The sequence below is a fragment of the Odocoileus virginianus genome, chromosome 30, assembly GCF_023699985.2.
Source record: "Odocoileus virginianus isolate 20LAN1187 ecotype Illinois chromosome 30, Ovbor_1.2, whole genome shotgun sequence".
Taxonomy (NCBI): Eukaryota; Metazoa; Chordata; class Mammalia; order Artiodactyla; family Cervidae; genus Odocoileus; species Odocoileus virginianus.
In genome coordinates this window covers 5,257,140-5,272,446 of record NC_069703.1, presented here as the reverse complement: position 1 = coordinate 5,272,446, position 15,307 = coordinate 5,257,140, and the positions used below count along the sequence as shown (strand labels likewise).

Genomic DNA, 15,307 nt, shown 5'->3' with positions numbered 1-15,307 from the left:
GCTTTCTATTTACTAATCTAGTTCAACACGTGCGTGTGCACACACAAACACACACGGCACACTGATTATATGCCCCAGTTTACAGTGTGGCCAGACAGGGAAGTGAACGCTAAGACCCTAGTCTTCCAACCCTGCCCGTCTGATTCTAGCATCAGCTGTGGACGAAACTTATGTCAGCCAGTGTGTTCTCATTTGCTTTCTTAACCAAGAACAAGCCAGGCCTCATGTGAAAACTTATATTAAAGCAACCATACCCCTGCCTCCTGAAACGTAATTTTGATATATAATGAGAGAGGACTGACCTTCCTATAGGCACCTCTGCTATCTTTGCCTGGATGGAAGGGTATTGACTACTTGGGTAAGTGTGGATGTGTAGTTCATGAATATGCCAATAGCATGACAGTCTTTCCCGATTCAATGCCAAGAGTCCACTTAAGACCAGTAAAATAGCATTTCTCTTTATGGGGATTTAGGTAACAACCTCAGTGTAAAGATACGATATTTGATAGGGAAAGGCATAATGTGCATCCAGCATCACATATTCTGAGAAAGCAAACTTTTGGAAATTGTTTTCTTTTTTTTAAAATAAATTTATTTGTTTTAATTGGAGGCTAATTACTTTACAATATTGTAGTGGTTTTGCCATACATTGACATGAATCTACCGCGGGTGTACATGTGTCCCCATCCCGATCCCCCCTCCCACCTCCCTCCCCATCCCATCCCTCTGGGTCTTCCCAGTGCACCAGCCCCGAGCACCCTGTCTCATGCGTTGAACCTGGACTGACGCTCCATTTCATATACGATAACGCACATGTTTCAATGCCATTCTCCCAAATCATCCCACCCTTGCCCTCTCCCACAGAGTCCTTCTTCCCTTTGTGTAGAAATATCTTTACTGAAATACAAATTAAGGTTATTCCTGGTCTTTATGGAAAGTGAATACAAGATTCATTCTTTTTTATAGCTATACTTTATTTAAATTATTTGTTCATTTATTACATGCTGTGTGCAAGGTACAGTGGTGAATATATTTGGAGATTACCCCTTTCCTTCAAAGCCATTCCCCTCCATTTTGCTACCCATGTGGGCCTCATACAGGTCATGTTTCATGGGGTAAATTCTTATGTAGTTTATTTAAGGGAAAAGTTCCACCTTTGAAGTTAATTTTTTATTTTCTTTTGTCAGAAAATGGAAAGTATGCAACAGTGTGTTTTCTTTTCTGACTCAAATGCCAGAAAACTTGGAGCCAAATTTTAGTTACAACCTTATCTTGGGAGCTTGGCAGCATCTTCCTCTCTCTCTGCTTCCTTTAGTTGGTTTCTATTCTGTTTTTATTCCTAATTGACCTATTTTACATTTTTTAAAAATTGGAAGCTACTGTAAACATTTCCATGTGCATTTGATTTGACATAGAGCATGTGCTTGAATCATCCTGGCTCTGATGAGAGAGGAATGCAGTGGGAATACTTGTTCTCAGAATCTTGGAGATGGGGAACTATGCGAAGAGCAGAGCAAAACAATGGAATGGATCAAAGGGTTTGAAAAATGGTTCCTGAACATGCTTTTATGTCCTTACCATTTGACCGCACATGGCAGGCTGAGCATGCGGTCTTTTGCACCTGTCCTACTGGTGAGATTGTAGCTGTCCCCAAATAATTCAGGTTTGGCAACCTGCTTCATCATGAGTCCATGTCACCTTGGAGCACAAGTGACATGGGGTTGTTTGTTGTCTTGTGATCTGCTTTTCCTCAGCCCGAGTTTTCTTTCCCTTGCCATATGTCGTAACTTATGACAGGCTGAGAGCAACAAAAGGAAATCTTTCCAATTCCAGCTGAGGCAGCCCTCAGTGATCTTCCGGTGCTGGCTGGTCCGCCATGCCGGTCTTTGCAATCCTAAAGACTTTGTTGGAATACATGTTCCGCTCACCTACAGAGTAAATGCCATAGCTGGTCAGGAGCAAGCATACTTTCCCCTTGGTCTCTAGTTTTAGACCCATGTTTCCTGTTGATAAACTATGTGATCACATGGAGAGTTTTGATCTTAACAGAACTGTTCAAGAGAAAGGTGCTTATTAATTTCAAAACATATTTGCCATAGAAATAGCATTATATAAAGAACTTTCCTGGTTAAAGAATAGATCTCTGCTGTTTTCATATATTCCTATATAAATTACCCTTCCCAACTGCAGTCAACTTAAAAATGTTGCCTTTTGTAAAAATCAATTCATGATCTGCTTGTTTTAATAGGGAAATAGCCTCTTAGAGAATTCACAGAGGTGGGATGTCTGGCCCTGAAGACCAGTCTGGTTGCTGTGTTTATTGAACATGCTCTTATATGTTTATTAACAAAGACTAATACATTTAATGAGATTGCTTAAACATAAAATTAAATAATCTTTTAAAACATGGTATTTATTTGAGGTTGGAAACAAGTCATTAACCTTGCTCTGGAAATGTATTCCTCTTTGGGAATGTGCAAATGGAAATTTGTAGATAATGATACTATTTGATGACTAGGATAGCAATTTCTTCTGAAGACTACATCTACTAAAATTGTGTATAGATGTGCATGTGGAAATTTCCAGCTATGAATCTTTCTTCCAAGTTGGGGAAAAAACAGAAAAATCTTTTTTGTGTGTGAAAATAAACATCAATAACAATTTTGATGTGAATATCTAAAATATTATGATACCAACTAGTATTTTTTTAATGCTGGTACTCATATGTAAAGGATGAGCATTGGAGGCAGATTGAGGGGGATCCCCCATGATCAGGAATTTTTAAGGGGTTGGTAATGCACTCAGGAGCTGTTTTCTGACTGGTGAAACACATTCTGGTGTGGACTAGGGGTGGGGGTTGCTGGATTGTGCAGCCGGGTGTATGTTATTAGCCCCAGATTATAGCATGTCGCAGAGATAAACACGTGCTGCTTAATGAGCCACACCAATGGCTTCAGTTGCTCCTCCTAACCCCTCTCTGTGTGTTACTGCTGTTTAGACTGGGAGGCGCGCATTGACAGCCACGGCAGGATCTTCTATGTGGACCACGTAAACAGAACCACGACGTGGCAGCGGCCCACAGCTCCCCCTGCCCCGCAGGTGCTGCAGAGATCCAACTCCATACAGCAGATGGAGCAGCTCAACCGGCGGTGAGGACGGGCAGTTTCGTGGTTGGGCTAGTTTTTACATGTGCGAGATGGAAAACGCGGTTGCCTCTTTCATCTTTGGGTGTCCTGTCATTAACGCGGAGCTGTGGCCTCTCTTGATTCATAGACTTCATTGACTGTCTGTCTCTTGGTTGAAAAATATTAAGCGCACACATCCACAGCTTGCTTGGAAACTATAGAGAGGAAATAAGTAAAGATCAACCCAAGGCATTGATTTTTAGTACAACGGAGCATATATATTTGTCATTTGAAGCCAAATAGCTTTTTAAATATCTAGAATCTTCATTTGTGATGCATCTTTACTATTTGCCTAAGCTTTTAAAATCTATCCTTCTTTTTCAAAAGTGAATTGCTATGAAACAAAAGTTCTTAACAATCTGGGAATTTAGTTTTCTTTGATTAAAGGCCATAATTTTAAAAAAAGTTTTATTAATTTGTTAGGAAAATGTTCCACAAACTTTGAACAGAAGACATTAAATTCAATGATTTACTTAGCAGATGGCCCAGAAGGTAGGGGAGTGAGTTTGGGGGAGGAAATGGCCCAGGCTGGGAAGATGGTGAAAATGTCTGAGTTCTGGGGCAGCGGTGAGCCCCGTGTTTTCAAGGCTGCTGTGATCTAACTCTAGGCTCCTGATTTTAGATACCAGAGTATCCGCAGAACCATGACCAATGAGAGGCCTGAGGAAAATAGCAATGCTATTGATGGGGCCGGGGAGGAAGCCGACTTTCACCAAGCCAGTGCAGGTAAGAGCCTGCAGGTTGGTTTGTTTTGTAATCTCACGAAAGTAAAAAACAAATAAGTAAGCGTTTCCAAGAAATGAGGCTTTTTCTTTAAAAGGATTTCTGATCTTCATTAAGATCTGGTAGTCCAACTCAAAAAGTCAAATTCACCAGACACCTCTTCTAATTTTTGACTTTTTATTTAGTACTAAGAATCACAAAACCAAATAGAATATAAATTACTTTAAATCTCTGGATCTGTGCAGTAGTGAAAGAATCTGATCACCTGAAACATCTCAGGATGCATTAAAATGTTAATAATGACTATGAACGTTACTGAGTTCCATTTTAGTGTAATGAAGAGCAGTTGGGTTTTACACATGAATTTACAGATATAAAAAAATATCTTGAGGATTAAAATAACAGTAAATGATATAGGTGTTCTTTTAAAAAAAAAGATGCAAGTGAGTGAGTATGTCTCCAGCAGGTGCGAAGGTCTCCCTGAAAGCCTTTGTGGTCTCCCCATCTAGATTTCCGACGGGAGAGCGTCCTGCCCCACTCTACCTCCAGATCCAGGCTCACACTGCTGTTGCAGTCTCCCCCCGTGAAGTTCCTCATCAGCCCAGAGTTCTTCACCGTGCTGCATTCTAACCCTGTGAGTAGCCAGTCTGAGACGGTGTGAGCAGAAAAGCAATAGGCCAAAGGAAATTACCCTCATTTGTGTATTGACCGTAAGAATGGAAATAGCTGATGTTTACCAAGTGCCATGTCTTCCAGCTCAGCATTAAGTACTACCCATGTCTCGAACCATTTAGCCCAAACATGGAAACCTGTGAGTTCGATAAAACTTCTGTCTTTTCCTGATGAAGAAACTGAGGCACAGAGGGGTGAAATAACTTTCTCAAGGGATTGTTAGGGTTAAAATCCCAGAGATGCTGACTCTCTGTTCTCTTAATGACCACTTTTATTTTTCCTGCACAAATATAACCAAATATCTGAGCACTGACAACAAGCATTGGTTAGATTGGACTTTGAGATCATGATTACGGGCTCTCCAAAAGAACAAAGAAATATAAAATGTTACCTTGCTGTAATCTGAAAAAATAAATCAATAAATAGAGTAATATTTTAAAATATATAAAATGTGTATGGGAGATCATGTTTTTTTTTCTGTGGGAGGAGAGTAGTGGTGTTTGGAGTAATTGGAATAGCACGTACACGGACCCTAGAGCTCAGAAGAGGGCAGAGGGGCTGCTGTGTGGTGATAGAAAGAATGAGTGGTGTGGTATTACACTGGACATTGGAAAGTCAGCAAGATCCGGATCATAGATCTGCCTGTGGGGCATGGCAGGGGATTTAGATTCTATTCTGAGATCAGAGTGACATTCTTGGATTTGGAGGCTGTAGAAAGGCAATAGTGGAAGGTTTGAAGACTGGTAGTTTTAAAGACTGAGTAGGAGTTTGCCCTAGAAATAAGACGGGCCAGAGCCCTCTATGTAGAAGGAGCATCGTTTACAAAATAAGAGATTCATAAAGTTGCAGAGCTGTCTTAGTAATTTGTAGAACTACTGAAGCTGCATTATTAGTTCAGCAGTTTGGTATTGCTGGTATGTAGAGAGCATAGGACACTAGTGACAGTCAGATTTGAAAGGTAGGCAGAAGCCAGGTTGTTGTTAATTCTCCCAGTCGTGTCTGACTTTTTGCAACCCCATGGGCTGCAGCACACAAGGCCTCCTTGTCCCTCACCATCTCCTGGAGTTTGCCCAAGTTCATGCCCATTGCACTGGTGATGCCAACCAGCCATCTATCCTCTGACACCCTCTTCTCTTTTGGCTCTCAGTATTTCCCAGCATCAGGGACTTTTCCGATGAGTCAGTTGTTTGCATCAGGTGACCGAAATACCAGAGCTTCATCTTCAGCATCAGTCCTTCCAATGAGTATTTAGGGTTGATTTCCTTTAAAATTGTCTGGTTTGATCACCTCGCTGTCCAAGGGAATTTCAGGAGTCTTCTCCAGCACCAGACTTCAAAGGCATCAATTCTTTGACACTTTGCCTTCTTTATGGTCCAGCTCTTACAACTGACCACCGGGAAGACCATAGCCTTGACTATATGGACCTTTGCTGGCAGAATGATGTATCTTTTCAGAAGCCAGGTTACAGGAATCTAAACTCGTGTATGGAACAATTCTAGGAGATTGAAGGCTCTCATATGAGGAAGAATGAATAACATTGAGAGTTGTCACTGTAAAACAGTAAGTCATGCTGTGGTGGGAACAGCTTTGAACTTGGAATTAGCTAACACAAGTTTTCTGTGCTTGTTCATTTGTTTATGCCTTCATTCAACCAATATTTATCAAATGCCCATAATTTGCCTAGTACATTCCAGACTCTCAGGATAAAGTGGTAAACAAGACAAGAGTAGAATAAAGATGAAACTAGTAAACAAAAAAAGATAATTCAGGCAGTGATATGTGTCATGAGACAACTGAAACAGTGTAGATGACTGGGCTGGGGTGAGTAAGGGGCCAAGCTATTAGAGATGCTGGTTTAGATCAGGTGGATGGAAAGACTTCTCCAAGATTTTATAAAATTTCAAGAAGCTAGGAAGGTAAAGGCCTTAGGGAAGAACTCTCCTTGCCAAGGAAGAGCAAAGGCTTGAGGACAGGAATGAGTTTGATGTAGTATGTGGTGTGATCAGAAGAATGACTGTGTAAGTAAAGTTGCTCAGTCGTGTCCGACTCTTTGTGACCCCATGGGACTGTAGCCTACCAGGCTTCTCCCATGGGATTTTCCAGGCAAGAGTACTGGAGTGGGTTGCCATTTCCTTCTCCAGAAGATCTTCTCCACCCAGGGATCGAACCCGGGTCTCCCGCATTGTAGGCAGATGCTTTACCGTCTGAACCACCAGGGGAGTCAAGAAGGATGATTAGGGCTTCAAAATGTAGGGCTTGTGTGATCTGGCAAGGAGTTTGGGCTTCATTCTCAGTGGGTTTTATTCCTAAAGGAGTTCATATGGGCGTGTAGTTTTCTTTTTTTTTTTAAAGTTTCTTCTACCTGCCATGTTGAAAATAGGTTTTAAAAGGCAAACTTGTCATCTGGGAATAAGTGGAAAGGCCCTGTGGTGAGACATGGAAAGGACTTGGACCAGTGCAGTAGCAGTAGAGATGGTGAGAATGTGTCTTGGAGAAAGTGCTGATACCTTTCACACACTTTAGTCAATAAGGTCAGCACCTTCTTTGTTGAGCCAGATAATAGTTTTTGAATATTGGATTTATTTTCATTCATTTTATGTGTGCTATTTGCAGTGTAACAGCACAATGTGAACTTCATTCTGTATTATTAACATTTTATTTTCTTTGTCGATTTCTTAAATCTAGAACTTATGTTTAGAAACTGGCAGCAAGCAAACTTTTTCTGGAAAGGACCAGAGCATAAATATCTTCAGCTTTTGGGCCAAGGACTGCATGTAAATGAATGGATGTGATTATATTCCAATAAAACTTTGTTTGCAAGCAACAGCCAGCCAGTCCATAAGTGTCTAGTTTACTCATTTCTAGTCTAGACAGCCCATAAAACAGTATTAAGACTTGATTTGCACCTACTGATTTCTATAGTGTTAATATTCCCACTGTGGCCAATTTCAAGCTACCGTCTTTTTTGTTGTGTGATTTCTGTTTTGTTATATATATTCATTTTTTTGTATTTTCTTGATTTCACGTATTGTGTGATAACATACTGTGTTTGTCTTTGTCTTATCTCACTAAACATAATATTCTCTAGGTCCATCCACATTGTTGCAAATGGCAGAATTTCATTATTTATTATGGCTGGGTAATTGTGTCTTCTTTAGCTGTTCATCTGTTGATGGAAACTGGTTGCTTCCGTATCTTGGCTATTGTAAATAGTATGGACATTTTAGCAATATTAATTCTTCCAACCCAAGGATACAGAGGATCTTTCCTTTTCTAAACATTTTCAGTTTCCTTTATCAATGTTTTATAGTTTTCAGGACATAAGTCTTTCACATCGTTGGTTAAGTTTATTCTAGGTAAGTTTATTCTAAGTTTATTCTTTTTGAGGTAATTTTAAATGGAATTTTTTTTGCTTTCTCTGTTAACTCATTATTAGTGAATAATAGAAAAGCAACAGATTTCTGTTTTTTAATCTTGTTTCTTACGACTTTGCTGAATTCGTTTATTAGCTCTAATAGTTCTTTGGTGGATACCTATCATCTTTATTGAAAAGAACAAAAATTAAGTAGATACATAGTTGCCATAACTCTAAAGGAAAACTTGAGGAGCAAAATACTGTTTTTCGTTTGTGTGTCTGTGTATGTGTGTTTGTTTTTACTATTTTTGCATTGTAGTTGCTTTAAGATATATTCTACTGCCCTCTGCTGGTTATGATCAGATTGCTTCCAAAATTGTCTTAAACCGTTTCTTCTGGTAACTCGATTCTTAGTGTTATGTCTTTGATGTGTGGGATTATTGTGTTTGTCTAATAATTGTCAAACATACATACATTTCATTATATGCAGCTAAATAATTTTTCCAACATACATGCCAAATGATTATTTTATACTGAAGGGGGTAGCCATTCCCTTTTCCAGGGAATCTCGCCAACCCAGAGATTGAACCCAGGTCTCCTGCATTGCAGACAGATTCTTTACCATGAGCCACCAGGAAAGCTCTAAATAATTACTATTTTAGCTTTTAATATGGTCTAGAAATACCTTAAATCCTTCATATAAACTCCTTTCTACTTGATGACGAAAAGTATTGTTCTAAAATACTCAAATATATTCTTTTAAGTCAGAAACTTTTGCTTTTGCAAAATAGATTAGTTGATAATTAGTTAGTTTTGTCAATAAGTTTAATTTTCCCTCCATTTTACTTCTTAGCCAGATGAGAAAAATATAAAGTCCCTATGATTAAAAATATTTTGAAGATAAACTGCATAAAACAAGACTATTTCCATATACTAGCATATATCTTATGGAAACAATATTACTTGATTTTGTTCATAATAAATTTTGTTTAGTGAATAATATATACAGATGCTCACATCTACTTCCTTGTGAGCCTTTGTATACATTTACTATGGCAGCAGTGATAATGTTTTCCAAGCATGAATTCAAAATACCTATTCTTGATGAAGGATTTCTGGAAAATGAAAGATTTTATTTAGCAATAATGTACTAACCTGTGTTATTGGAAATAACAGATTTAGAGTAAATTAAGACTGGGCCAGGTAATCCTGGACATACGATCACTGTAACACTTAAAAAACCTGCTCCCAGAAAAGGAGGTTTAATTATTACTTGCATTGATTGTGATTAATTAATTGATAAATTAGTTGATTGATAAGACATATAATTTTCTTATTCTGTTGCCAAATGGCAATAATTTCCTCTCGGTTCTTCTCAATATTTTTCACTTCTAACTCTTCAAACAGTTAGCCATACAAAACACATAAGCTCTGAGGAGTGTAATTTTAATGAAATTCCACAAAGAAATTCAGTTAATACTCAGTTGATCAATCATCCAACCATGCAGTGTTTATTTCTTCACTAGAACGATAAGACAAGAAACAACCAAGAGGATTGGGAAAGGGAGTTTTGGATTAGAGAAGGGATAACCAAAATGGACATTTTAATTCACATTGAACGGCAAGAAAACTTTGCATCCTTTAGGTATCATTTAAAGGGGCTCTGCTTACTATTAACAGTTGCCAAATCACCTTAACCGGTGTGAATCCACATGCAGCATCTTCCAAGGTGAGATCACTGTGTGCAAGAAGTTTTATCATGACACTGATATGAAATAAGTCCACTTTTGTTTCAGGTAGCAGATCATATCCTTTTACTGTATCTTGTTCTGTAAGACCAAAGCAAAACAGCAACTCAAACACAAAAAAGGATCCCTTTCCAGTTAGACCCACTAAACCCCAGAGGGAGAATAAAGATGTCTCTTCTTTTCACACACAGGTTTGTCCTGTCAGCTTCCATGAAGACAACGCTTTTTCCACCTAATCCTATCTGTTTAGTGTTTCTCAGCTCTTTGGACCCCTCTGATCCTTAGCTTTGCTAGTTTTATCAGTGTATTTCAGCATTTTCACTGCTACTGTGACCTCTGTTTTCCAAGCTCCACTTTCTGCCTCCAGTGAACCCCTTTCTCCCACCTTCCCCTGTAATTTTCCCTCTCCATCCTTTTGAGGGATTAGGTTGTGCTCATCTCTGTATCCTCAGGGTTTAGAACAGGGCTTCACACATAATTAATAAGAGGTTATGAGACCCTTCTTCCCTTAATAGAAAGTGGAATGCTTGCCCAAGATCTTCAAAGACTGAAAGTAGAAAACAGTTTTACTACTATCATTGATCTGTTAGGACACAGTGATGGTGGGTATAATCCCTTATATATTCTTGTACTTAGTTCAACTCTGTGGTTTTAGCAGTGATTTTTACCGCTTCAATGCACTCTTACACCCTTTTTTCCACCGGATTTGAATCCCTCATGCCTATGAAGAAATCAGGGCAGTTACTATTATCCCATCATAGAGCTGAGCAAATTGAGGCAGAGATTAAATGACTTTTTTTGTCTCTATCCATGAGCTGTGATTAGAAACCTCACGATAGTTCTGTATGAACTGGAGTGTAAATATCTTTTCTGAATAAGTATACTTTTGGTCATATATATAACATACATTTTAAAATCAATACTATATATATATTGAATAAACATAAATATATATTCAAAAATAGAATAGATGGATACGTATACAAGCATATGTATGTATGCTTGGTTGCTCAGTCATGTCCGACTCTTTGTGCCCCTGTGGACTGTAGCCTGCCAGGCTCCTCTGTCCATGGGGATTCTCCAGGCAAGAATACTGGAGTGGGTTGCCATGCACTCCTCCAGGGGATCTTCCCGACCCAGGGACTGAACCCAGGTCTCCCGGATTACAGGCGGATTCTTTACCAGCTGAGCCACCAGGGAAGCCTGTATATAAATATAGACATGTATAAATATGTTACACATACACACATATTCACATACATAAGTAAACATATATATGTGAGTAAGTATATATGTATTTCTTTATAAACATGTAGCCAGAGTCTAGAGGGATGTTCCTGTTTGCCTTATGTGTTTTATATGGACCCTAATAATCATGTGCATATTATTTAGACTTGAAAAAGCCGTGATTCTAAAGGTTGTTTGCTAGGTACTGATGAGAGAAATCTTTCTTATACTTAAATTTACTTTGGTAGATACTTCTTGCAAAGATCAGTTGAACTTGGCACTATATTACACATCTCATTGAGTGGAGAGGGAGAAGATGAAAGGAGTAGTTAATCCTAAAACCAGCCTCAGGACTCCTGTGCTTAGTCCTGTGCTTAAAGAGCTGTCCGCCGCAGGGGCTTGCTTCATGCGAGGCTGGGGTGGGTCCCTTCACCTAATTACTGCTACTCCGTGCCCTAGTGCAGTTCTGCTTTTCTTTAGCAGAGGGAGGCGCCTTTCTGGTGCCCCAGATAAAGAGTCAGGATGTGGCCTATTTACTTTTTTCAATGGGGGGAGGGTTAAGGGAGGGTGACAGGAGATACACCTGTTTAGCAATGATTTCTCCCACAGAATCATCCCACTGTCATTTGTTCCCAGAGAGACTTATTAGGGAGAATGACTTGAAAGTTCATTACTGTCACCGTCAGAGAGGTTAGTGTTCTCTCCGGCCTCTATGCTTGTGATGGCTTGTGTGAAAATAAACCAGCAACATGCAGCCAAATACAGAAAACAGATGCCTTGTTGATTGTGCATAAGACTCCAAGGCAGGGTCAGCCACGGGCTAAACTATTACTTAGCTAATGTTAGTCTCTGACAGCCTCCGACTTCTTTTATTAGCCTCCTTCTCTGCTTTCATGGTATCACTTTCTTATTCTCTCATGATCTAATTGTCCAGAGCCCCTGCGTGGGCCTGCCTGCTTTGGCAGGGCTCCGTACTCTGAACCTCATAACTTCTCATAGCCGTCAAACCTCCTCTCATTTAGACTATCAGGTTGAAATGTGATCTCAAAATACTTTCTACTCAGGTATACTAAGGAACTAGAACACTAGTATTTGAGTAGAGTTTAATGTGTCTGACCTTCCTGCCTTCCATTTTCATAGGGGAAAAATAATTTCCATACAAAGCAAAAGGTTAATGATAGCAAATCAATCAGAATAACTGTAGAAAAGTTACTTTGTGTAGTGTGAGTTACACATCAGTCATGGTGACCGACTCATCTCAGTGGCTTAAGCTAACAAAGGTCTGTTTCTCATTCCAAATTGAGCTATCAGAGTTCTCTGATCCTGGAGTTCTTCAGAAACCCAGGAACCCAAACTGAGAGCAGCCACCATTTCAGACATGGCCAGTTGCTGAGCTCACCACGTCAAAGGAAAGGGAGCTCTTGAAGGCACTCCGTTGGCAATGAATTGCCGACGTCTGACCCAGACGTGACACATTCTGAGGGTCTCTTGAAAGACAGGAGCATTGTTGACTATTGCCGGGGTCCAGCCCCAGCGGAGTCCAGGGGTTCCCTTCAGATGAGCAGTGTCGGCGAAGAAAAGAAAGTGAGTCCAGTCTTGGTTGAGTGCAGGATCAAGATTACTTTATTCTTTTACATCAGTGCTTATATACCCTAAAACCAATAATCCTTTAAAGAGGTTTAAGGAGGGGGAAATGATAAGATTGTACCAGGTGCATAATCACAGGTTACATCATAAATAACTTTCCAGAACAGTCAATACCTACACATAACTTTTAAACAATTCAATGGCAGCAGCTAGTCAACTGTGAAAAGCCATCTACAAACCTCATCTTGGGAAGCTGCCCCAGGCGGATTTAGCTCTGGTGTGTAATCCTAAGGGTCAGAGGTCTCATGAATTCCCTCCTGATCACACCCTAAGGAATCTTCTCAATCTCGTAATGGACTCTACATTTGCTTATGGGACAGATAGGCCTTTTGCTAGCAGATTTGGTTTTGTGCTAGAAGGGTTTTTGTGCAATCATGAGCATTCCAGATTCTAACTTGGCAGTCATAACTCCAACAGAGCCAGAACAGGCAGGATATTTTGTGTAATATATTCCTTACCTCTGGCCTGTTTATTGGGACCCATGTGCCCCCAGGGACTGTGTTGCTGCCATGCAAAGGTTTCAAGGAGGGGTTTTAGGTAAGAGTCAGACTAGTTTTTAGGGGACGTAGAAGAACGCCAAGCATCAGTAGATGAAAGGACGAAGGAGTGGATGGTGGGGCAGTCCCGAGAAACCCCTGGAGGTCCGGACGCCTTTGCGTGCCAGCTCCTTGGACCCAGACCTTGTCACGGGTGGGGTTTCTCTTGCCGGCTCCCGACAGACTATCATTACTTATTCACCTTTTATTCTCAAAACCAGCACAGTAAATGTTTATTAAGGTGAAGTTATTTCCAGAGATTCTGATTTCTTTCGGGTTTACCTTGGTCTGTCTAAAAGAAAATAAATAACAGAACTCATAAAGTAAAGCCTATAGGCCTCCACACTCAGTCTGATATCCCTCGGATACTAAAGGTAGGAGGAATCCAGAGCTCTTTGAATCTACCTGAGGAGCATAGCATTCCTGGAGAGATCCTTCAAGGTGGGTTGGTTTCATGAACATCATATTCCTTCAAGGAAACAGCCTATACGGTTCCTCCTGTTATACTGCTTGGCACATGGCACTGTGTTGATTATCTGTTGACTGACTCATGAAGACAGCTCGTGGCTTATGGTCTTTTTTTTTTTTCTGGACTCTTCTTTAAGTATCATTTTACAGAACAATCACTTTTTTTATGTGTGCTGGTATAGTGGGGTTTTATTAAATGTGTATTTCAATCATGTAAATTTAGTCATATATAGGTAATGTGTGTGTGTCTGTGTACAGGAAAAATAAAGAAGAAAAAAGATTTAAAAAACACTGATATATACAGTCTAGGTAATTCTGCTCGCTGTTCCATTCACTGAGATTATGCTTTTAAGCACAAGTGAGATGAAAACCTCTAATCTACTGCGGTCTCAGTTGAATATGACTTTCAGGGAGAACTACTCAGCCCATTGCATGTACTTCTAATATTCAGATTTATGGCCATTTTTCTATACAACTTGGCTCCTAACTGTATGCCAACTGTTTCATTGGCATGCACCCAAAGAGCCAGAGATCTTGTGCTGGAGGAAATGCTGGCTATATTGGGACTCTCTGTGAGGTGGTATATTTGTTTCCTGCATGGTATAATTTTAACTGTGTGGGTTTTGCCTGAAACCATCTCTAAGGTCTTACATCTCCTGTAGAATGAAACTCCGCAGTGTTCTTGTTCCTTAGAAAACTAGATTCATTAGTGAAGACTCCCTGACTTTCTGTAGTCTATTTTACTTTAATCAAGATTATTTTGCTTTGTCTCCTGTGTGGGTCTAGAGTTACACTGAATCTGGTATACCATCTGAAGATTAAATATGTCCATGGGAGTTTATGTGTTGCTTTTGCATGTCACAAAGCAGATTAACGTAGGTTTCCCATCCTTCTCTCCAGAGTGCCTACCGCATGTTTACAAACAACACATGTTTGAAGCACATGATCACCAAAGTCCGGCGGGACACCCACCACTTTGAACGCTACCAGCATAACCGGGACCTCGTGGGATTCCTCAACATGTTTGCAAACAAACAGCTGGAGCTGCCAAGGGGCTGGGAAATGAAACACGATCATCAGGGCAAGGTAACTTGTGGGTGTGGCCGTGGGGAAGCCGCCACATGACCGTGCGACCTTGTGACTTTGGCACTTGGCTCTACCCATCAAGTGAGGGCCGAAAGTCCTTTGTGAGGGGAAAAATTCCATCTCCTGGTTCCAGGGAAACCTGGGCAAGCAGGCTGTTTGTCACCGTCAGCAGTTGCTGCCCTCTTTTGAAGTGGTATATGCAGTGTTTGGGAGTCACCCACTTTGCATGGATATTCTTTGAACTGTAATCTCTCACCATTTTCTACTGATTAGAGAAGAGGTTTCTTAAGCAATGATACTTCCTTCTCCTAGCTGTGTTGTGGATAGTTGAATACAAGTTGTAGCATTGTTTGGAGAAGGTGGCGAGGCAGTTGCTAAGCAACAACACAAGGTGTGTCTGTGACACCATCCGGGTTTGGGCCTTAGTCTTGTTGGTTCAAACCCCTGATTTTGTTAGCACGTTAAACAAGATTCAAAGATGGATTAATTTATGATGAGAAATACGTAACTCTTGCACAGACCAGTAACCACATCTGCACTTCCTTTTTAGACAAATGAATCAGAAAGCCGGGTTGCTATCAGGAGATTGTTTTATGAGTAAGAAATCAAAGTGAGAAATTAGTAGTTCTTATTAAGGTGTTTCTCAGCCAAGATTTTGTT

The 15,307-nt window shown here is 40.1% G+C and overlaps 1 protein-coding gene across 5 annotated transcripts in view; it reads left to right on the top strand.

Moving 5' to 3' along the window:
• HECW2 (HECT, C2 and WW domain containing E3 ubiquitin protein ligase 2) overlaps positions 1-15,307 on the top strand; it is a 420,734-nt gene that overhangs the window by 303,784 nt on the left and 101,643 nt on the right. For all 5 annotated transcript variants that reach the window (XM_070458479.1, XM_070458478.1, XM_070458476.1 and 2 more), the window contains 4 exons: positions 2,999-3,149; positions 3,808-3,911; positions 4,418-4,542; positions 14,462-14,647. In XM_070458479.1, coding sequence (XP_070314580.1) covers positions 2,999-3,149; positions 3,808-3,911; positions 4,418-4,542; positions 14,462-14,647 — 566 coding nt within the window. The remainder of the gene's footprint in view (positions 1-2,998; positions 3,150-3,807; positions 3,912-4,417; positions 4,543-14,461; positions 14,648-15,307) is intronic.